At 34.0% G+C, this 25,320-nt stretch overlaps 1 protein-coding gene across 2 annotated transcripts in view; it reads left to right on the top strand.

Moving 5' to 3' along the window:
- Vps13 (vacuolar protein sorting 13C) overlaps positions 1 to 25,320 on the top strand; it is a 136,054-nt gene that overhangs the window by 88,285 nt on the left and 22,449 nt on the right. For both annotated transcript variants that reach the window (XM_071588676.1, XM_071588677.1), the window contains 9 exons: positions 768 to 971; positions 4,906 to 5,184; positions 5,265 to 5,413; positions 10,555 to 10,666; positions 11,609 to 11,832; positions 13,965 to 14,118; positions 18,187 to 18,403; positions 20,602 to 20,777; positions 23,593 to 23,712. In XM_071588676.1, the coding sequence (XP_071444777.1) occupies positions 768 to 971; positions 4,906 to 5,184; positions 5,265 to 5,413; positions 10,555 to 10,666; positions 11,609 to 11,832; positions 13,965 to 14,118; positions 18,187 to 18,403; positions 20,602 to 20,777; positions 23,593 to 23,712 (1,635 nt within the window). The remainder of the gene's footprint in view (positions 1 to 767; positions 972 to 4,905; positions 5,185 to 5,264; positions 5,414 to 10,554; positions 10,667 to 11,608; positions 11,833 to 13,964; positions 14,119 to 18,186; positions 18,404 to 20,601; positions 20,778 to 23,592; positions 23,713 to 25,320) is intronic.

Raw genomic sequence — 25,320 nt, 5'->3', positions numbered from 1 at the left:
CAGGCTCATTGAAATATCAGCCATTTATTTCACGTATAAAAACCTTTATTTTTTTAATCCATCATCTTAATTCTAAAAAACCTCATTCCATGAGAACCTGTTATTGATATAGTAAGAATATTCCTTCTCTGATGACTAATCAAATAAACAAGAAAATCCATAAAAAGTTTCAAAGAGTCCTTTTACCTCAGAGGAAATGGCTATTTTGACAATTCAGTGGACTATCACATCATAAAATGAAGTGGCAATACTTTCAGTACACTTGAAAGTCCATCTTCCCCTCAGATAACAAGTTAAATACCATTTTCAGTATGTACTAAGAAAGAGTAACTTTATTATGTAATGCTGTTGATAAAAAAATAGATTTTAATAGATGAAGGATAGAATAGGATAAAATGAAGGGATATGTTTCACCACAGACAGGGAATCACTTAAGCGATTTGCTGCCGAATGGAGAGCCGATGGTTCACATCTTGGGAAATATCTTTTTTACCAGTGGTTGATTTTTATGATTGTATCAGTACCAGGACTTTTTGAGAAACCTAGATGCAAGACAGGGAAGGTATCCCAAGCCTTATTATCAAGACTTTATTCTTAAATAAAATAATTTGTCCTGTCAACAATCACAAGAATTAGTATAGCCTTATTTTCCTATAGTGTTAAAGGGTATGTACTTCCTGTGCTTTCATTGATGTCATTGATAATATTGTTGAAATTGTACATATGTTGCCAACATGAATAATGGTGTGCATTATATATTTATGCAGGCAGCAGACGATCAAACAAATGTCCTTTATCACCCAGCTGATTTAAAGAGCCCAATCTTATTTGGTGCTAAAGGAAAAGCATTCTTTGGAAAGAAAAAGATTTCTGTGCGCCTTGAAGATGGTGAATGGTCATCATCCTTTTCATTGGATGCAGTTGGAAGCTCAGGTGTTGTGTCTTGTAATACATCACATTTGGTTCGTCAGGTAAAGTTAGCACATCAATTATTAAATGGGAATAATTTTCAAATATGTCCTAAATATCTGCATAATTACATTGTAATTACTATGGTTTTTTTTTAATAAACTGATTTCACTTGTGTTACACCATCAATAAATGGTCCAGTAGATAAATTAGAGGCTAGTTCATTGATTCATTACAAGATCATGGTTAAAATTCCAGGAAAGGATTATCATGCATTTAAAAGGTGAATTCTGGTGAATTTAAGGTGGTGTTATGATTCCTTTTAAGTCCATTCCTGCGGCCACTCGATTCTTTGAGATAATTTTGGAAATTTTAGTCTGTTATTTGCAACTTTTTATCTTCTGCAAAACTGAAGTCCATTCTCATTTTTTATTTAATGCTAATGTGTTGCCCCATTTTTCATTTTTTTTTTAGTTCTTTAATTTTTTTATATTGCCTTTTCCGCTGTCAAAAATCATTAAAAGTAGTAAAAAATGATGAAATTGACTGTGATGACATCTATAACTTCCAAGGAGTAGAGTGAAAATTAAATATTCACAAAATATAGCAGTGTCATTTCTATTGGTATTTATTATTATTATTTTATTTATTAATTTTTTGGAGTATTGTCAGAATTTACTCATTTCTTTAAGAATGTGTGCAATCAAATGATATCCAGCAAGCAAAAGAGTGTAGTCAGAAAGAGACCTTTAATTGCATATGACTCATGGGGTTTACTATGTCTTTCTTGAACTGAGGGATGTATTAATTGGCAGATGTTACAGTAGTTAGATTACAGATGTACATATGTAATTGTGTATGAGAAATAAGATAGAAACTAATAAATGATTAGCTATAAACCTTATGAAATGGCTAATAATTAGCAGTGTCTGATTAATAGTATTTACTAACATTTTTCAAGCTGTAGGAGATATCATGATTGTGATAGTTTTGTGGGAGTGGGGAAGATATAATTGCTTTATAAATACAATTTCATTGTTTATAGAATTGGTGGCATTTTTTGCCAAAGAGTTTTCATAAGTTCTTGTGTAGGTAATGAAACAATCAATTAATCACTAAAAATAAAAATAATAATTATTATTATTACTTTTTATTTGCCCAGAGATCACAATACAAAAATACCAGGTGGGTGGTGTATGTACATGATATAAGGCACATCAAAAAGGAGCAATGACACTGGCTCAATTAAGATACATAAAAGAAATGTTGCTCACAGTTACATAATATTTGGCACAAACCCATGAACATTGGCTGTGACATGCACATGATATATCAATTAAGAAAAATCATTGATTACCAACATGAATCGAACCATGACCATAAACTAAAAGTATGAACTTAATGGTCAGGAATATTGTTGAGATATTCGTCAAACGAGTAGAACATAATACACTGTGTATATATTTTTAATTTATGCCTGAATGCAGCAGTTCCTTTTGTATCCTTGATACTTTTGTGTAGTTTGTTATATAATCTGATGCCCATTTCATTGGGTCCTAATTTCAATGCTTTAGTTCTTATATTCTCATAATGGATGTCATTCCTTACTCTGGTGTAATGATGATGATAGGCAGAGTTAAGAGGATAGTTGCCAATGTTATTTTTTATATATAGAATTAAAAACATAATGTAGATGCACGGGAGTGGTAGCAAATTTATTCATGGAAAATAGGCCTTGGTGGAGCATTGTGAGATTTCCTGGTGATGATTCTAATAGCTCTCTTTTGCATTTTAAAGATGGTTTGAGAAATAGCAGCTGATCCCCATAATATTATACTGTAGGTTATATTTGAATAAATTTCCCCATAGTATAAATTGAGTGGTACAGTTTTACTTGTAGTTTCATACAGGTGTCTTTTATATTCGTATCCCAAGAAATATTTGCACACAGAGAAATACCTAGAAATTTACATTCCGTCACATGCTCAATTGATTGGTCATTAATTTTTACCAGCCGATCATCTGGCATGTTCTTATTACGTGTAAAGTATACTATTTTACTTTTATTTACATTTAAGTCTAGAAGGTTGTCTGTACACCACTTGTTTATTGCAAGTGTGACATACTTTGATTTATCCATAAGGCTGGGATATGTTTGTGTTGATATTATTACATTAGTGTCGTCAGCATACAACACTGGTATTATTTCTTCATAATTCTGTAAGCAGTTAGGTAGGGTATTGAGGTATATCAGGAAAAGGAGTGGCCCAAGGGTTGAGCCTGGTGGAAACCCTTTGTTAACTTGGTATGCTTCAGATGAATATTTTGACCCATCAACTGATAACACTGCTTTCTGAGTGCAATTGTGCATATAGGACTTCATCCAATTTTGAGGAATTCCTCTAATTCCTATTCTTTTGAGTTTAATTAGTAGTCTATGGTATTAAGGGAGTTGCACTGAAACTAATGAAGTCATATTTGGATGATCGCCACCAATTGGTTGAACTTGATGGCTGTCGGTCTGCAGCTCTTAAAGTAAAATGTGGTGTACCACAGGGCTCTGTGCTTGGCCCAGTACTTTTCATTATCATGATTAATGATTTGCCCTGTAATATGAAACCTAGATCTGTTTTATATGCTGATGACATACTTTTGTGCAAAAGTGTCAACATCTAGAAGATGCAAAGTTACGATCTAGTGCTACCCAAAAACAGGCTAAGGAATGGTTTGATGTTAATCATTTACAATTAAATACTAACAAAACTCAGCATATTGTGTGCAGTCTTAAATCAAAAATAACTGATATTGAAACTGCTAAAATACTAGGAATTTATATTGATACAAAACTTAATTGGGAGACTCACATCAGTCAGACCTGTAATAAACTTAGTAAAGCTGTTTATATGTGAAGAAAGCTCAACTTTATCATTTCAAATGAGTATCGTTTAACACTTTACCATGCCTTCTTTCAATGTCATTTGAATTATGGTGTTGAGTTATGGGGTCATTCCCCTCATGTTAAACAAATTTTGCTGCTGCAAAAGAGAGCTATTCGCTCTCTTGCTAATATACCACCACGTGATTCCTGCAAACCTTTTTTTATTAGGTATAGAATCATGACTGTATTTTGTTTGTATATCTTTAAGGCTCTGATTCATGTGAAAGTTAATCTAGAAACTTACCAATTAAGATCCAACCTCCATAACTATTCCACAAGAGGTAAATCGAATCTAAATACTACTTATTGTAGATTGTCATCAACTTACAACACATTTCACAATATGAACATACGACTGTATAACTATCTGCCTACTCAGTTGAAATCAGATGGTATCCAGAGTTTCAAGAATAGGGTATATACCTGGTTACTTGCTCACCCACTATACTCATTGGATGAATTCTTTTGTGACAATTTTCATCACATTTAAGAAAGTATGTTTATATGTTAAATAATACTTATATTGACGACATTTAATATGGTTGTACCATTTTTAAAATGAATAAAGTATTATTATTATTATTATTGTGGTTTACATCATCAAAGGCCTTTGTTAAGTCGAAAAACATTCGAAGAGTTTTGCGTTTAGCATCTAATTAATTAAGTATGCTGTAGATTGCCTGACATATGGCAGTTGTGGTAGACCTTTCAGATCTAAATCCATGCTGAGAATTTGAAAGTAGTAGGGTTTTTTGAGATAAGATGCTATTAATCTTAATTGAATTAATCTAAATTAATCTTAAATTAATTAATTTTAATTTAATATTACACTAGTACAAATTGATTAACTTTGAGGTTCTACTGTTTGTATGTTTGTACATATTTGTACGAACATATGTTTGTATATGTTTTTTTGTATATTTTTTCTTGTACATTTTATTTATTTGTGATACTGATAGTATGTTCATACATATTTCATGTCACCTGCAAAAGTTTGATATCATCATCATTATATTGCTACGTAACAGCATATTTGTTCCACTTTCATTTTAAAACAGTTGGGTGTACATGTCCAGTTGACTGGTTGCTCCCTTACCAAGCGAGTCACTTTCATGCCTCGAATTGTCCTTATGAACATAGCCAGTTACGATATGGAATGTCGTGAAGAAGATCGCACTGCTGATCCATGGGTAAAGGTACCTGCTGAGGGCTGCTGTGCATTTTGGCCATGTGATCCAAATGGAAAAGTTGTTGTTCGAGTGGCTGGGACAAGATTACATACAGCTCCTTTTCCAATTGATTTAGTTAAACCTACTTTACTGCGTTTGTCTAATAAGGTAAGGCGGTTTTCAAACTGTATTGCATTCCTTATGTTTTTGAATCTTTTCATTTTATGATATTTTTATGTTCTTTGTAGTATGGAGGTGTGCAGGTGGAAACACAAACCACAGAAGGGGCAACTTATATAACTTTTGGCCCATATGTGCCTGGTCTTGCTCCAGCTCTTATATTAAATCATCTTAGTAGGCCAGTGGAGTTATGGGAAAAAGATAGGAATGATATATGGTCAGTGATTTGCTTAGTTTTTTTCACATAGATAGTAAAAGTAGTTGGCTTTTAGAGTTTAAATATTTTAAAATGAAATATAATATGCTCAGTGAATCAGAAATATTAGTTCATCTGAAAAGAATTCAAGGGATGTTTGATAAATAGTGGTCATAAAATTGTTCATTCACTCAATTTATTGTGCAAAAATTTAATACTATTAAATTTTGTTTGTCTAATGTGATTTGTATACATAATATAAGTTTCGCTTGTTTGACCTCAGTATTGCATCAGTGACATGTTGTAAATTGAAACATGCAGTCCAACTGTACCTCCTCCTGATGATGAAAAACTTCCCATGAAGGTGTTTCCTCTAACTGAGAAACAGGAAAAAGTCACATTCATCCAGGTGTAAATTTTAGGGAAGATTAGGATTACACTTTACATTGATTTTTGTGAGATAATAGAGATTTCATTGTGGATATTGAGGAACCTACTGAGCACAAACTCATCTCTAGTGCAAATTTTCCGTTGCCAATTTACATGTGGGGAAAAACAAAATTTTGAGTATTTGTGCATGTGCTTTTTCCCATATTCAACAATCTTCTTTCACGATGGCAGCACCAGCGTTAATATTAACTTCCTCTGGGTCCACTATCCATTGAAATTGATAAACTTCCCTCTTTCAATATTTTCACCATCTTCTAGCTGTGCTGTAGGGGAGAACAAACTCTCCAAAAGCCTGCTGTAATACTAGATCATCCCTGACTGATGATTTATTCTGGCAAAAGCAAAATTTCATTGCATTGATTTCTCACCGTGTAGTACCTCCATCCTTGCTCTAGGCAAACTGAAAATGTTTCAATTCGCAATAGCTGCTTCCTATACAATACTGGATTCATACCATTGAAACTTTTATTAGATATATAATACTCATTACACTAACATTATGGTATAAAATTAAATTTTTAAAAGTAAATTATGAGAATAAAAATGTTATGATCACTCTTTATTGAACAGCCCCTATTTGTCATCTTTTTTTAGTTGAAATGTGGAAATATTTCTCTTATTTACATGACTTTTGTGCTATTTTTCTTTTCTATTTTCCAAACGCGTTTCTCAATAAAATTGATTAATTGAGTATGAGGTATATAAATTGAATTGTTTTTTGTATTGAGTATTTTTTCTGCATATGTCAATTTAAAAATTATTTTCCCCAAGATTCTATTTTCTCAGTAGTTCTATATTGTATCAGCTCAATGCTAATTTCTTTTTATTCATTGTTAATCCAACCTTTAATTGCCAATCGCCACTTAACTGCCAATTTTAAAGCAAATATTTTTCTGTGTAGATTTGTTATCATGGTGTTCACATAATTTTTTCTCAATATTTAACATTCCACAAAGTTCACCTATGGTTCTATATAATACCATTTTGGATGTTTCATTTGTTACATGTTATTGCTGATGTTTTACTCATTAAGAAAATCCTGATCCTCAATGTCAGTATTCTATTATGTTGCAGCATATCTCAATATACACTAGTTTATAATCATGCTTTGGTTATTAGGTCTTTAATCTTTTAGTAGGAGTTCTCATTTTTTTTCCTTTACTAGAGTTACTTTTGGTAGTCAATATTATGTCTGTATCACAAAAAGCCATAATAATTTACCAACTTTGGGTATATATCAGTCAGTATATTCAATATATTAGTGAGTATTTATTTGCAATTTGTATTTTAGTGGAGAATTATGAACTAACGGGGTTAGGTGAGGGGAAGTGTGTGCTCAGTGTATGGATATTAAGAAATAGAGATAAAGAAATTTGCTTATAGGAATAGAAATTAATGATTATAAAAGAACTAAATGAATCAGAGGTGTACATTTAAAATGAATGTGATGAATTCCTGATACAATGAATGCTCAAATATTTATTCAGTAAAATTCCACTATTATGAGCTCTGCTAAAAGTCATAAAAGTTACTTATTATAACACTCAGTATAGCAGATGTGTGACTTATTTCTTAACTATTTTCTACAATCTTAGTGCCAGTAGTGAATGAAGAAAGCTTTTGGGTATTTGGAACAATCCAATTATAAATACTGTATTCCCGGCCCATTAGATCCACCCTGACATTTCATATTAGAACTTTGAAAAATGCTTGAATCAGACAGAAAAGATAAAGAGTATTTTGATGTTAACACAATATGAAGAAAATTGAATTGTTACATTAAAACATTAACAGCTAGCTCTATATCGACATTGATTCATAGTAGAATCTCATAAATTCATTGTCACTGGGCAAAAACTTCTTTCAGCTGACTTGTTTCCATTTTCTAGCGTAATTCATGAATTCAAGATAAAATGCAATCTGTATGACAATCTTCTCTCTTATAATCCCATGAGATTATTACCTTTTGAACTTTTAATGCGATGCTTAGTTTCTGTTATAATTTTGATATTATCGACATTTGTGTCAAAATAAACGATTTCTATGCCTTTACGACGTACTCCTACAACTTAAGTTTGAATGCCGGTAGACTCAGAGTTTATCAGGAAATTTACAATGAATGTATCATTAGGAGAGGGGTTACATCCCACTTAAACCAATGAATATTAAGTTTTGCAGCAGCACCACTTGTGAGACGAAACTAAATGCACTAAATTTTGTAAATTTAAGAATGATTTGGGAAGTAAAAGATTTAGTATTTTCCGGGCATATCAGCTGCGTAAATTCCTCTCGGGTCCTCCTCCGGGTTATATCGTCCATCTCGACCGAATGATTTGGGGATATTTTTATAAAGTACTTCCAATGAAATATTAAAACTCTGTTGCTTCTTACTGATTCAAAACTGATATCATCGAAATTTGTAATGAAGGCATCCATTTTCTATGCTTGGTATGGGAAAAAATACTTGATGGTAAGAATTTTTCTGGTGAATCAGCTTGCGTTTTATAGCTTCAAGTTATACCAGTATACCCTCGGTCCATAAAATGAAGGCTAATTTTAGCCTACAGTGGAAGTACAAAAATTGCATACGAGGGTAATTCCAAAAGTACCTAACCCAACAAAGAAATCATAAAAATTTTCGAATAAAATGTATTTATTTATCAACATAATATGCTTTCAGCTCTATACACTTTTCCCAGCGATGCACAATAAGTTCGATACTCTTTTTATAATAAGAACTGTCTTCCTCCTCAAAATAGCTATTAACTGCCGACATCACTTCTCCACAGTTGGAAAATCTTTGACCACTGAGCCATTTTTTCAAGTTTGCGAGCAGAAAATAATCGGAGGAGGCAAAATCTGGCAAACAGGGTGCATGAGGTAGCAATTGAAACTTTAATTCATGAATTTTGGCCATTGCAATAAAGGATTTGTGAGCTGGTGCATTGTCTTGATGAAACAACATTTCCTTCTTAGCCAAATGTGGCCGCTTTTGCTTGATTTCTTCTCTCAAACATTGCAATAAGTCACATAATACTTGCCGTTAATATTTTTTCAAGATAGTTAATGAAAATTATCCCACTCATATCCCCAAAAAGCGATGCCATGACCTTGCCTACAGATGAAACAGTCTTCGCCTTCTTTGGAGGCAGTTCTCCCTTTTGAATCCGTTGTTTTGATTGCTCTTTTGTCTCAGGTGTGAAGTAATGGTCCCATGTTTCATCCACGGTTAGGAAACGATGCAAAAATTCTGCTTTGTTGCTGTGAAACTTTGCTAAACACTTAATTGAAACATCTTCACGACACTGGTTTCGCTCGTGTGAGCAAACGCGGCACCCATCTTGCACACAGCTTTCTCATGTCCAAATTTTCAGTTAATATGCGTTGTGCCGCACTTTTTGAAATGCCTACTATGCCTGCTAGCTCGTGCACTTTCAGTCAACCAGTCACCAGTCAATCATCCAGTATCACTTTGTGGATTTTCTTCACCGTTTCTGGAGTTGTCACCTCATTTGGTCGACCAATGCGATGCTCGTCTTGACAGCTCATATGGCCTCAATTAAACTCAGCTACCCAATATTTAACTGTTGTAAACAAAGGAGCAGACTCACCCAGAGTAGAATCCAGTTCAGCTTTTATTTTGGTTGGGCTGAGGCCTTTCAAATATTAGTATTGTATCACATAATGATGACCAATTTTCTCCATTTTCACAAATTCACTGAAAACGTTCATTATTGATGCCTGCCAAACAAATACTAATCAAGGTAGTGTCTTTAAACTTGAAACATATGCTTTATAGGTTGCATACTTTCTAATTACAGTGATATCAACTACCGCCATCTATAGGTGAAGCCGGGTAATGCCGGGACCACCCTCGTATCATTACTACCTCAAAAGTTATTCATTTTATTGAAAAATATTATTTCATCATCAACAATGTCATTCAATTGTAAAAAATATGTATGACATCACTATAAGTATGTACTCTTGGACAGCATTCCATGGAGTGTCAGTGATTAGTGTTCACCGGATACCTGCATTATACTATTATAATATTTTATGTTGATACATAATGGGGTCACTTAGTGGAAGGTACAAGAGAGGAAGTTTGAAAGTTTATGGGCGAAGAGTTTCTGTTTTTGTGACTTACACGAAGATCATTGGAGGAGAGGGAGTTGGGGTAGCCACAGGAATTTTAGAGAAGAGTGTTGAGAGTGGATGGGAGAGAATTCCGTTTTCACTACATTCTTCATCCACCATTGACCTATAACTCTGACACTAGCAGCAAAATCTAACCCCCCTTCATTCTCTTTTTACCATTTTCTACGAGCTATGGTCCTTTTGAGCCATGGAGATAAGAAGCCTTCAATGTCTACTTAATTAAAACAAGTGTTAAGCGACTTCTGGGACTTAGTTTGGAATGTAACTATAAAGAAACTAATGTTAACACTGCTATTTCATTAGGAAAATTTCCAAAGATATTATTTGCCAAATTCAATTTGCTTTCCCTTTTGGAAGGTTACAACTGGCAGTGTCTAATTTATGTCTATGTCTTTTCTTGGTTCTCTTAAATGGATAATTACATGGCATTTTCACATTTTTCTTTGTTGATGATTATGGAGATTAAGGCTTTTATTTTTGTTTTTTTTTCCAATAGATTTCAAACATCAACTTAGAAATTATGATGAAATAATAAAATATTCTTTTCACAGGTCAGTGAAGCCTGGAGAAGCATCTCTTTTCACATGGTCTGATCCATCTGGTGAAAGAATGCTTTGCTGGAAGAATGCAAATGGGAAGGACGTTTCAGATAGTCTGATAGAGGTTAGTTACTCCTGGTGAAATGCCACTTTTAATAATGTGCCCGTGTCTTCTGAAACATTAGTATGTTAATCGCATAATGATCAAAGATATGGAAATTGAAATTTAGTTTTTCTTGCTGCTATATGGTATTAAAGAGACAAATTATGATTACCATATGGAATGTACCATGCACCTCCATGTAGGATGTGCACTTCATTGTTGAGCATCAAAATGAAGGGGAAATAATCTGAAATACCCAAAAATTTACTAAACTGATCACTTATAGAAATAAAAGTATTTTAACCCCTGACATAACAAACTTTCTGATAACTTCTTATAAATCACTTCATCAATGTCAAAATCAGCCAACAAATGAATAAATCATTGCTGCAATCCAGCATATGCCAATTCACAGCCATTTTCATCGATACCTTCTGCATAATTAAATGTTGTCAATCTGCTTATGTACTTGGTTGACCATTGCTCAACAATTGGATGGCAGGCAGAGTTACCCCTTGATTGTATGCTTACTTTGATAATTTTTTATTGGAATGGTTAATGACTGTCAAGAAGTTTATTATATTGATGGTGATCAAAAATGATTTACTCTGTTTCAAAACTTTGTAAATGCAAAAAAAGTTATTCTTCAAAAATTGCCTTGCAGATATACATGAATATTAGAGCCGATTATTTTCTATGTGACTTTACTAATGGACTGCAGTAATTAAATTAAATCCCTTTTCATTCTTCATAAAATAAAAAGCAATAAATAGTTTTCTCTTAATGACTGTTGATTTCCTATAGATGTAGACTCATATATTCAGTGCTTCTTACATTTGGATACATATTGTACTTGTTTTTCTTGTGACCATTGAAATATTCCATTTAATTTATTTTTCAATATTTATTAAGCCTTCATTCTTGTTCAAATCGTTTAACCTTTGGGCTTAATTCCCCCTGTAGGATTCTCTTAGTGAACTAGGCAACGAAGGGTTTATCGTCTCTTTCCTTGATGGCATGCAGAGAGTGCTATTACTCACAGAAGATGCTGTACTTGCACAAGAGGCTCGAATGTTTGGGGAACTGGAACCACCTTCCATGTCTCTCTCTGTATCTTTTCATGGATTGGGATTGTCACTCATTGATGATTCAAAGGCATTGGAGGTTCTACATGCAGGAATAGTCAGGTATTGCAATTTTTCTGTATTCATTTTTGGTATTCACACTTAATTGTTTTGATTTATCTACTATTGGTAAGATAGGTACATAGTATTAAATTCAGTTCATATTACATGAAAATTACCAGTCATAATATAAATTTTAAGGTTTGTTTAAAACTTGAAACTATGTCCTATGTTTTTAATATGCACTAGAGCAAACCAAGCAGCATCTCAAATATTGTGTAATTTATTGGTTTAGGTAGGTTTTTGATGAATCTAGGGAGTAAGCAATGCTAGATATCTAGGCCCTGCATTCAATGCCCTCAAAGCACACACTGCAACAAACCATTTTAACTCCACATTCTTTCTACTGCCTTTCGTTTTCCTTCACTTTTTCTCCTCTGCCTCGCTTACCTAAAATTTTCTCCTCTTTCACAGTTTTTAACATTCTATTGCCACTCAAAGTGCCCTCTATTCACTTTTCTTGTGTTTTAATTTCTCTCAAGAACTTTCTTTCATTGCATAAATTTTCTCCTCTTTCACAGTTTTTAACATTCTATTGCCACTCAAAGTGCCCTCTATTCACTTTTCTTGTGTTTTAATTTCTCTCAAGAACTTTCTTTCATTGCATGTTTTAATTTTCCTTCTTTTCTTTAGGTATGCTGGTTGATATTGTAAGCAAATTTGACATGTATGTGTGTTCCTCATTTCTTGTAAAGATTTCAACTCTCTGAGATTAGTTTGACAAGTGAGAGGTTATCCAGTTCATGGAAACTCCTAAAATATTTAATTTTGAACACTTTTGAAGCAGTGTGTGAACAAGCATGGCAAATGCTTTCGTGTGATCTATAGTTAAAGAAAGAACCTCTGAATCGTGATTATTGTGCACAGCAATTCCTCATATTCTGCCATTATACTTTCAGATGACATTAGGTGACAAATATAATTAGACAAGAGCTACATTAAGGTCCTAAATAAGTATTGCTACAATTTCAAAATGCATTTCAATACTAAGTTGAGATACATCTAATTCCTTGTATTGGTACTAGCCATCAACATTTATGCAAACACCACCATTTCTTTTATGTTAAGAGCTCTAAGCAACTATTTTATGGCCAATCTTATGTACAAGGTTTGTATAAAAAGTATCAGGAAAAATTTCAGAAAAATAGATTAATTTCAGGTGTTGCTACAATGCCTCAAAATTCGTCTAAGTACATCCCTTGAGTATCAACACACTTTTGCCAGTGGCTTTTCCATGCCTCGAAGGCTGCCTGGTAGGTGGATTTTAGAAGGTCCTTAAGGGTACATGTGCAAATTTCTTTGACAGCACTTAGGGTCCCATGGTGGTGTCCTTCGAGGGAGGATTTCACTTTTGGAATTAGGAAATAGTCTGCTAGTGCCAAGGCTGGGCTATAAGGTGGTAGGGGAATAGTCTCAATGCTGTCTTTCAGGAAGAACTTGTGTCAAGGAATAACTAAAGTTTGTTACATGCTTTCATCTTCAAACACTTTGCAAATCATACCCAACGTCTCTGTATCTAATTTCCTCAGTACACACAAAATTTGAGTGTGTACCACTGCTCAATTGTTCACTGCATTTTGCAATTGCACTGAGTCACTCGACAGGGGTCCACTAAAAGCACGATATAAGCCTGATTGAATACTGGCAGGTGATTAATGCTTGACACTTGTTGAAGGTCAGATCCCCTACCACGGAGCCTGTGCAGTGCAAGCGCACTGTGGCATGCAGTCACGTCAGGAAAAAATTGTTCCTGATGCGGTTTATCTAAACCATCTATACCCCACTTTTCCTTGAGACTGCTCTCATGTACGTAGGATGCCATATTTTTATTTCATAGCATGCAACCCAAGCTCATTAAATTAAATCCCCAGATGCTGAAGGTTTAGATATCAAATGCAAAATTCATTACAGTGATCAGACTTAATTATTGCGAGCGGATATTGTGTCACTACCATGTAGTCATCTGTACTTTGCTTTGACTATATCATTATGAGTCCTTGTTACGCTGGTAGATGCCTGTGCCTCACATTTTAATGCTGTTAGCTTTGTGGACTATTTGCATTAAAAGTATGGATTTACATGATAAGTAATAATAGTGGAGTAACTGAAAACACATGTTATTTTTCTTTGTGCAGTTCTGGTGTCATTTGGGAGGCACAGAAATCTGTTGGTAAACGTTTCCGGTCTTTGTCGAGTAAGGAGTCAGCTCTATTGGAGAAAGGTTATCTCCTTAGTCAATCACAACAGCAGACAGAAGAGAAACCAATGCAACTTGATGCAAAAACTGTGGTATGTATTACTAATTGTTAGTTAAAAACTAACTAGAATAATTTGTTTTATTTTGGTTTCCATGAATAATAATTGTCTAAAAATGTATATATACTGAAATGGTAAAATAACTGTAAGGGAAAAGTGGCAATATCATTGATCCATAATTCTTAAGGAAGCAATACTTAATGAATTGTGTAATAATATGAAGTTTTCAAAGAAAACCTATCTACTTACTATAAAACGTGCAGCCAGTCGCCTTGAGTTTAGAGGCTTTCGTAGGCAGAATTAAGATCTTTTTCCTAAAAAGTAAGAAACTGTTCTCTTGTGCTCATGAATTGAGCAGAGATATGCCTCCAGAAATTTTTACAAACAAGGGATTTGTGAATAGAATAAAATTAAGTACTTTCTGGATATCTAATAGAGCTTCACCTCCATTAAACAATGTTTTCCCGGAAACCATTACTTATAAATGATGCATCAGAGGTATGGACAAAACTTAGTAAAAGGTTCACTGAAGGAAGAGGAATATGATTGTTTTTTTATGCTTAACCACCACCAATCACAGTAATTACACTTGAAGGTTGGTTATTGGTTGGTTTGGTGGTTGGTGATAAAGCTATCAATTTGTGGTTTGGGTAGAACTCATCGATTACCAAATCCATTGGAGTGTGAAATTCTATCCAAGGTGTATGGGGCCAGTTTATTTCTCTTTACTGCTTGTACTTTCCCAGAAAATATGTTACCCAAAAAATCGCACAGCTTAGGTGAACCTGTTTTATTATTGCTCCATTTTTGTAAAACCTTTTTTTTTTCATTGTTATTCTAATGAATATTCCTTTTGTTGTAATCGGCTCCTTTTAGTTCTGGTTAATTATTCAATAAGCATAGACAATTTACCTGTTTTGGGAGAAATGTTTTATTTTGTGATACATTTATAGTCATCATGATTTTCTCATCAGTGCAGGGAACTTTATTATGTTCATTAGCAGTGTGTATATGTTCAACATTTTTTGGTTCCGGTGCTGATTTAGTTCTCAAAGATAATGCTAAATTAAATAGTTTGGGTTCTGATACATTGCAGAATTATATCAGATAAGAAAGTTGTTGGTGGTCACTCATAGTTCTGTTGAATAAGATGTTATATATTATTTTGTAGCTACTCACGTTACAGTATAACTCTCCTAAGGTTTAGAATATTCTTTTTACACAGTTTCTATTGTTCAGGAACAACTACATATTTTAATAAATCTAGTATCAACTTTCAAAGAACAAGTTAGGGACCAGATATTTACCCTTTATTTGTTTTTACATTCACTTCACCCATTTTATAAAAATGCTGTCAATTATAACATCAATTTGGATGTACCAAGGACCTACTGTGCAATACTTTTGCTATGAGGAAACTCATGAAAAATATTTTTATAATTTCATTCTTAAGTAAAAGAATCTTTCCAACTCAGATGACCCAGAAAAGTGTATCTCTTTTGAGAAAGTGAAAAATCAGTGAAACCATCTCTCCCACCAGGTCCAAGGAAGATGTTTAATGCTGTACAGATATAGATATCATTGAAATAAATTTCATGAATTATACCCAAAACCTACCTTAACCTGTCGATTACCTATAATAATAATAATAATAGAAACTTTAACTAAAGCAAGTCTTATGTCACTTAGGAAACGGTGACTCATTGAACAAGTAAAAAGTAACACCTTTAAAGTACAAATAAAATGAAAATTGTGTAGTCTGGAGGGAGCAAGATGGATTTTAGAAGGAGACTTATGTTCCTTCTTGAATAAGTTCGACCAAATCCCAGGGTTGGAAAGAAAAGAATCAAATTTGCAAAAATAAGGCTGTGGATAGTTAAAGTAATGATCAAATAATAGCCCTTTTCCACTAGAGAAAAAATTTTACTGACCAGGTTTTAATGCTCCACATCATCTTTCAACCGGAAGATGATTCAGTACATAAAAACCTGGTCTGTACAAAAAATTTTATTTTTTGAAAAAATCGCTGTTATTTGATCATCATGTTCCAATTCCATCATATGAGGGTAATTAAAAAGATTCTGAATCACCACCAGATGTCAGCGCTAGTGCAACAAGTTTCCTTCATAGTAATAGGTAATCCTTTATGAGTAAACATGTAATGTATCAGTGCTCTGGGATGAGATCTGTGGTGCGGATAACTCTCTGTTGTTGTTCCCGTGTAGTGATTTGTGAAGATGGGAAAAATTGAGATTTGAGCAGTGGTTAAATACTTCGTAAAAAATGTTATGAAAGCAAAGGAATTTCATTCTGACTTTCAGAAAACTCTGGGGATTCCTGCTTCTTCATATTCAACTGTTGCCAAGTGGACAAACTAGTTAAAGTTTGGTCAGGACAGCTTAGATAATAATCTGTGTAGTGGTCGGCCATGTTGTGCCTCTACCCAAGAAATTATTTTAAAATTGGATAAAGTGGTCATGAAGGATCACCAATTGAAAGTGCAAGAAATTGCTGAAGCTGTTAGGATGTCACCCGAACAGGCATATCACATTTTAAGAGAGAAATCATGTATTAGAAAATTAATTAAAAAATGGGTGCTGTGACTCTTGATGCAGGATCACAAGCGCATCAGAAAATGGAAATTTCCAAACAATGTTTGACCCGTTTTAAGATCAACTAATGCTAACCTCTTGGACCAACTATATCAAAAGATATAAGAAAAAAGTCCAGATTTGACAAGAAAGAAAGTCATTTTTCATCAAAACAATTGTACACCCACACCTGCATTTTCGCCTGATTTGGCTCCATCAGATTTCCATCTCTTTCCCAAGCTAAAAATTTTCCCCGATGGACAGAGATTTTCTTCAAACAAAGAACTAACAGCTGAAGTAGACTGGCATTTTGCAGGCCTGAAGGAATCTAATTTTCAAGATGAGATCAAGGCATTGGACATCGCTGGACCAAGTGCATTAGTTTGCAGGGAGAAAACATTGATAATTTAAAAAAGTTCACAGAGTTGCTTATTTCTATTCATTCTGAGAACTTTTCAAATTGCCCTCATATTACACCTGAAACCAAAAAATTTGCAGTGAACATGAACCCAAACGCCACCTTCTCTTTCAGGTACCATTCTGAAGATGCAAGTGAAGAAATTTTTTTCATTTCTTAAAACTAGATCATTAGATCTCTGCTATTGTTGGATGGCTCTGTCATTGGCAGAAATGTGATGTCAATTGGGGAAATATTAGTGTCATGGCAAAGTTATCCAATGCCAGCAGTGGAAAAAGATTTCTTATTGACCTAAATATATATTCTATGTGGAGACTTCTGTAATGAGCAACTATGTAATAGTAGGTTTGCACTATTTTACCAAATACTACCAATGGATTTTCTGGACTTAAAATCAGCTACAAAGAAAGCAGGTTTGAAGTTCTGACCATGTTGCTATATTGTTCTGCTAAAATAAAACATGAACCCAAATGCTTCTTTCTCTTGTAATCAGGGAAAGTACAATTTCATTCATTTAGTCATTGATCATTCATAGGTCAATTTGCCCTGCAACCAGGCAATCCTCTTTTCTGAGATTCTCTTCTGCCCCACCTCCATCATTGCTAAGGTGTAATTCAAATATCTCTTCCTTGATCAGGGTGTTATATTCTTTCCCAATGCACTTCCTTGTAAAAGTTTTCTAATCAGTCTGTTATGTCTCATAACTTGTTCTAAATATGTAAATTTGTTCAAATAAAATTAACTGGTCTGCTTGGCATAAAAAAAATTTAATTTTAGAAAAAACTTATTTTTATAAAATTATAGGCATCGTTTAAGTATTACTTTTTTATAACAGAGTCACAACCTAACCCCTGAAAACATGGTAAATTCAGGGACCAGTGTGTAGCTCTTAAAAATGCTCATTTAAGTTATGTTTGAATGTTAATTCTTAATTTTTTCAGTATAGTATCTGTGTATGATATTTGATCCTGAAATATATCTTGCAGGTCTCAAATAATTTTCACTTAATCCTAAATATATGTTATGTGCCTCAAAAAATATAATGAGTGGCTTGAAATAATATAGTTTTTAATGGCGGTACATTTTGTGCAGGTTGATTATCGTCTGATGGTGATGGAGCGACCACATAAACGCAATTTGCGTCGATCCTTTCTAACTGGGCTATGGCTGGAAATGCAGACTTCTCCTCATGGTCGTAAAATACATGCAAAAATCAATCGCTTGCAAGTGGACTGCCAGCTTTCAGACTCAGTCTTTCCTACCATTTTTGCTCCTGTTCCTCCACCTAAGTCAATTGCCACTGACTCAGGTAATTTTACTTATTGAGATATTGTGATTAAATTCTCATCTTGTATATCCCAAAATGATTCACAATTGCCAAAGTCATTTTCTTGGTTCAAAGTGTTTTCTCATGATTGAGGTAACTTCACAGGGCATCCATTCTTGAAGAGGTGTATAGATACTGTTTGAAATGACATAACATTTTTTATTGCTAATTTTATATACATAGAAGAATTAATGTCTGTGAATGATATTAGTTTTAAACTCTTTAGTTAATGCTACAGTAATGTATCAATCAAGATATTAGTTAGAAATAAGCTTTATAGAGAAAGTAAATCTTGTGGTTAATTACAATGTTTTGTATTTGATGGTTTTAGGCTCAACTTTGTTGAAGTTCATGCTCAGGGACCGAAGAACATTGTATTTTTCCACTGTTCTTTATTTGGTTACTACTAGTTTCAACACTAATATATCATCATAAGGTACCTTAAGAAAGAACAGTGGAAAAATACCTTGTGTTCTTCATTCCATGAGTCACAATGTTTTCTGAAACAAGAGAAACACCATCCATGGTTTGTCCCTGAATTATGTCTATAATGAATTGTATCATTATGGCAATAACTTAGTAATGGGCTACTTTTTTAATTATAGCATAACTAGAAGAATAAATATTAGCATTAAAACCAATCTATGTGAATGCACTTCAATTTTAATCAATTTATTGATTGACATTAAAATTTAAATGAATAATCACTTATTCATTACTGTCATACTAAACTAGCTCTATTCTTGAATCACAACTACAACTTATATGATCACCATTATGATGGTAGTTGTAGAAGTGATATTTTAGAAATAATTTATGTTGAAGCATAACTTTAATCTTCAAAATACTCTAAAAGTGATTGAAAAACTACTGTTACCAAGGGGTGTTCTAATTATGTGATGTGTTTATTTTGATATCCTTAAAATGTACAATACAATCCCTCTCCTTGCCAGGGGCCCTGTGTTTCATCATTCATTATAAGATATGAAAGTTGGGTAGATGTCCAGCTTCAGACCAAAGTCTGGTAATGCCCCTCTTCCTCATCAACCCCTTACCTCCACGAAAAACACCAGGAGAGCCTTAGTAAAACTATCGCTTATCTTATGATCCCTGAATACAATGGGAAGCATGTTGTTTAGTTTCTCAAAAGGACTTCTAGAGGAGAGTTGGCACTTTTTCTGTGTGCTCATCTGATATGGGTCATCCTCCTCTCAGGTCCCTCAACACAAAGTGGCAACTCAAAGTCCCCCAAAACCTATCTAATTCAATGTATTGCGATAAAAACATATAATTCATCCATAAAATTGTCAGTGAGTTGAATATTGCATAGCTTAAAGCATGTATACACTGGCACATATATAGAATTTATCTACCAGCACTGTAAAGAGAACTTCAGCGGACAGCAGAGATTCTTTTGATCAGCTGTTCAGTTAGGATAAAAATTAAAATAATGTTCACATCATTGGATAAATAAACCTAGTGGAAGTAGAATTCATGCAAAAAATGGGGAAAATAATGAAATTGGTTTATTATGAGGAGTATGTTTATGTGAAGTGTAATACATATTTTTTTTTAATAATCGATAGGTACATGCACAGAATGTGTGAATGCAGAGTTTTAAGATTTTGGCTTTGGAATATGAGTCAGTGCTTTATAATTGATGAAATTAAGCATTTTTGAAACATTGCCTTTGTTAAGGGGTTGTCACTGTAAATATAACAAAATAGTTCTCATAATGCAGTGGTAGGTTTGTTCAAAAAATTTTAATTGTATTTGATGTTGTGGGTAAGTCAATTACACATCATTCATATCCGAAATGACTAAGAAAACTTTACAGGTATTAAAATAAATTTTGATGTAGCTTAAAGAATTATACCAAATTTTTAATCTAATCACATTGATTCAGTAAAAAAATTTCGTCTAATGTCATATCTTTTCATTCATATAATCAATATCAAGAAAGAGTGGAGTCTTGAAATTTCATTGTTTTCACTGTTATTGTCCTACAGCAACAGCACATAGTTTCTTTTTTCTGTGTATCTCATAGTAATTATCTTTATTTATTTTATTAGCTATATTACCCTATATTTCAATAAGAATATCTTAACAGATATTGTAATTTGGAAACATTTTTTTAATTGCCTCTGTTAATGGAATATTAATGTGCATATTTTTTTCAGCTCCCAAGCCATTTGTTGAATTGAGTATAGTCCAGCATATCAATGAGCATACTCCTGTGCAGCAATTCAAATACTTTAAAGTATTGGTGCAAGAATTTCACGTTAAACTTGATATTGGATTCCTCAATGCCTTATTTGCTGTATTTTCCCCTGATGGAGGATTGGGTGTGTATGATGTAAGTATATAAATCTTCTGGAAGGGTGTATACAGTAGCATCTTGATAGGTAGTGAGCATAGGTAGCAAGAAGTGGTGAAAACTAGTAATTTTTATAATGCCAATCAATGTACCCAAAATGTATTTTGTAAGTTGAATATTTTTACTGCATTCATGATAGGTAATCTTATGCACAATTTTTTTTTAAAACCAGTGGTGTGAGAAATAGGTGTCAAAACTGCTATGAGATGATACTATGGGATTTTTAATGGGGGAAATTCCTGTTTTTTGGCCAAATGTTTAAAGATATATCATTACTGATGAAAACACCAATGATTAAAATTAATAAACAAAAGCAACAATTATCTGTGATGCTTCAGCTGCATGCCCATGGAACACTTACAGCATATATTCTTACTGATGTTACAGTGAAACCTTGTACGATGAGCATAATTCGTTCTGTAATCTTTCTCATAAAGCAATACCATCATTAAGAGAAACAATTTTACCCATATAAATTGATGTAATAACGATAATACCTTTCATGACAACAAAATAAATTATTTACAAGTTTTATTCAAAGAAATTATAGATTCATTGTTTAGGATTGTGGATCATCTTCATATTTTCTTCTATGACGGAATGAACCAACCTGGAAGTTAAATTCAATTTGTAGAAAACAAAAAAGTCAAAATATTTAGTTTATTATTTATGATACATTCCTAATTATTTGTTCTGGAAAACTGTGAGGAAACATTTGTTTTTGCCAATGCTTCAAAGTTTTGTGAAAATGCAACTCAGCATTATCATCAATTAAATTTCTAGCACACACAGCCACTACCTATGATGCATACAGAGCATCACCTTATCCCTAAGGTGATGATTCATATGCATCATGGGATGCAACAATTTCCCATGCTTTCCGATAATCTCCACATCACATTTAACATGCTCTGCTGAATTTAACACTTCTTGAAGTCTCATGGAGTTATTAAATGGTAAGCAAACAGGATATAATTTTCAAGCTGCTGCTTGCATTGGCACAAAATAGCAGCTTAAGATGACCTTTGGGCTAGCTTGTGGCTAGGCAAATATTCTCCTCCGCTTTTACTTGTAGAAATATAGATTCTCTTCAGCATCTTTTTCCAGGAGAGACCTGGCTCATCACAATTAAAAACCTGTTGAATCAGGTCAACCTCAGCATCTATGAGCTTCTTGAAGTTACTGATGAAGCACTCTGCTGTATTTTTGTATTTATTTAGTACCATGTGAGCCACCACTAAGGTGCGTGGCAGGGTGTGATTACATATCAGACTACCCTTGACTGAAAACACCTTTCTTTCGTAGCGAGGTTGGATAGATGTTATTTTATTCTGATACCTTATCGTTCATGGGAAAAAGACAACTCGAGTCAGAACTTGCTGCTTCACAATGCCATGGATGTCAGTTCTTCTCTTAAACTTCTCAAATCGTACATGGCTTCCCTTAAATACTTATGACTGTTGATGATCCTGGCATCTTCCTAGCAAGTTCAGCAAATATCACTTTTGCCTTCTCACAAATGATATTCTCATTAATAGTGTTGCATTGCAATTACTCTTTGTTTATCAAAATGAGAAGCAACCTTTCAACAATGTTGAGAATCCATAACCGCTATGTATATATTCTTGTCAGTCCCCTTGCAACATCTCTCTCCTTAATTTTGTCCTTGTCTTGAGGATAGTACAAATCATTGATGTTGACCAATTGTGTGTGTGTGCTAGATCAGCCGCACTCATACCTTGCTCTTGCATTGCAGTGATTTTACCTTTCATTTATATTGTTATTTTTATTCTTTATTTGCCTTTTTGTGGATTTTTCTTGAGGGAATTTTCAAACTATGATCCAAATATTAATAAATTATGTGCAAAAAAAATTACAAATAAAATTTCTGAACACTATTTTAGAAAAATGCACCAGCAACACTGAGATGATAGTCGAGCCAGTGTTAAACATAACCTTAAGTCACAGGTTTGTGACCATTCCTGGAATTACCCTCTACTAGTTAGTATTTATTTCTATCTTGTGTACATTTAAAATTGTCTTCAATTTTTGGCAGGATTTTTCCTCACATTTACAATACTGTCCCTTAAAATAGTAATTGCACTTCTGCAATTCATTAAATGGCATTTCATGAAAAGTAAAGTTTTTATCATTATAGCATAAAAGTTTCCGATTCAATTCCAAGTAAAAGATATAATTATTGCTGGAATAATATCTGAGAATTGATGCATTATACCACCAATTTCAATTCAGTTTTTATGACTCTCTTTATCAAATTTTTTGTTCCAGCCATCCGCAAGGTTAGCTTAGGAAATAATGTTGAATTAAAATAAGCCGAGAAATGAAGATTTTGTTCAAAGTCATCTCTTTGTTCCTTTGAAATACATGTCACAATAATGTTTTTCGGATGATTTGTTGTGTGTACATTTCATTAAATTTTGCATTAATTATTGTATGTTCTTTTATTATCTACAGTCTCACCAAGAATTTTTATAATGTAGTGACTGTAGCACATTGTATACAGTATAAAAATTACTCCTTTTGTAAAACTTCCATGCCATCCTTTTCCCTTTGTTTGAGACTCCAAGGCTAATAGGTTATTTTTCACAGATACCGAACTTCAATAACAACTTTCACTCTGCATTATTATTGTGTCTATTTCAATAACTGTCTTCTTTAAATTAAATTTCATTAAGCTTTCACAACTAACTTAAATAGGTTTAACTTAAAATACTTTCGTCAATTCAGTTGTATTAGTCACATGCTAACATTTGAATGACCATTCTTTTTACAGCCTACCAGTTTCAATAACGATTTATCTCTACTGAAGGAACCTCTACTTGCCTATGTCACCTTGAGGTCATCAGAGGATCAAAAGAATTATTATGACTACCTGCACTTTTCTCCATTAAAGGTATTGACAGATATTTTATATTCATTGCTTGATAAAACGAGGTCTGTTCAAAAAGTATCGCAAATTTTGAATTTCCGCGGGTTAGGTATATTTGATTTTTGATTTTTTTGATGTGTTATGTAGATGCTTATGTTTTTCACTTTTGCCAGAAAGTTTGGCCATTTTGAATGTTCCGTTTATGTTTGACAGCTGTTTTGCTGGGACGTGTTTTGGCTTGTCTTTGATTTTTGCCTGTTTCAAAAAATGGATCAAAGAATCTTTATCAAATTTTGTGTGAAAAACAAAATTAAGTGCGCAGACGCATTCCGAATGTTGACTGTGGCATATGAAGAAGCTACCTTGGACCAAAGCAATGGTTATCGGTGGCACAAAATGTTCTCAGAGGGCCGAGAAGATGTGAACAATGAAGAGCGTGCCAGATGCCCGAGCGCTTCACAGCAGACGAAAACATTGATGAAGTTACCATTAGAGAAGTTGCTGAGGACGTAAACATATCAATTGGCACATGCCATTCAATTTTTACCAATGATTTGGCAGGGATCAAGATGGTGAGGTGGCCATAGTACCGGCTTCCCACCCAGAGGGCACAGGTTTAAATCCCAGCGGTGTTGAATATTTTTCAGTGGTATCTCGGTCCCTACTTGAGGTGCTATGTGGAGGGCACTTTGAGTGAGTATGCTGTCCGTCGGATGGTACGTTAAGCTGTGGACCCCTTGGCGCTTTTCGTTAAGAGTAGGCTAATGCCGACACCGGGTTTCTCTCCACCCTTCATCCTTTCCTGTCCATCCCCTACGGCGCAAATGACCTCAGCTGTCAGTCGCCTCCCCTAAATACTACTACTACTAATACCAATGATTTGGGCATGACATGGGTCTCCATGAAATTCGTACCAAAGTTGCATAATTTCAAACAAAAACAGTAACGCTTACAGTAAAACCAGTAGTAAAAACAGTAACATTAACATAGCTAATGAAGTGTTGGACTCTGTCCGCAATGCCTCGAATTTGCTCCATAGGGTCATAACTGGTGACGAATCATGTTATAGTTTGTGGTTATGATGTGGGAACTAAAGCTCAATCACCCTAATGGAAGCTGCATCATGAGCCAAGACCGAAAAAAGCACGCCAAGTGCGGTCGAATGTGAAAGTTTTGCTTACAGTTTTCTTCGATTGCAGGGGCGTGGTGCATCATGAGTTCTTGTCACAAGGTAGAATGGTAAATAAGGAATATTACATGCGAGTTATGCACAATTTGCGCAAAGCAATCCGCCACAAACGCCCGGATTCGTGGAAGAACAAAAATTGGGTTTTGCACCATGACAACGCCCCTGCTCACACATCGTTACTTGTGCGCAAATTTTTGGCCAAAAACAACACACTAATGATGCCGCAGCCACCGTATTCCCCAGACCTGGCCCCAGTGACTTTTTCTTGTTCCCGAAACTGAAGAGGTCCATGAAAGGACGACACTACGCTATGATAGAAGTGATAAAACTGCATCGAAGGAGGAGCTGAACAAGATCACAAAAAATGATTTTTTGAAGTGCTTCGAGGATTGGAAAAAACGTTGACACAAGTGTTCAATATGCAATGGGGATTACTTTGAAGG

Source organism: Hetaerina americana, unplaced genomic scaffold, assembly GCF_022747635.1.
Source record: "Hetaerina americana unplaced genomic scaffold, ioHetAmer1.1.p SCAF_3, whole genome shotgun sequence".
NCBI classification, from domain to species: domain Eukaryota; kingdom Metazoa; phylum Arthropoda; class Insecta; order Odonata; family Calopterygidae; genus Hetaerina; species Hetaerina americana.
Note: the sequence above shows the minus strand (reverse complement) of the source record. Positions and strands in the feature narration are given on the sequence as shown.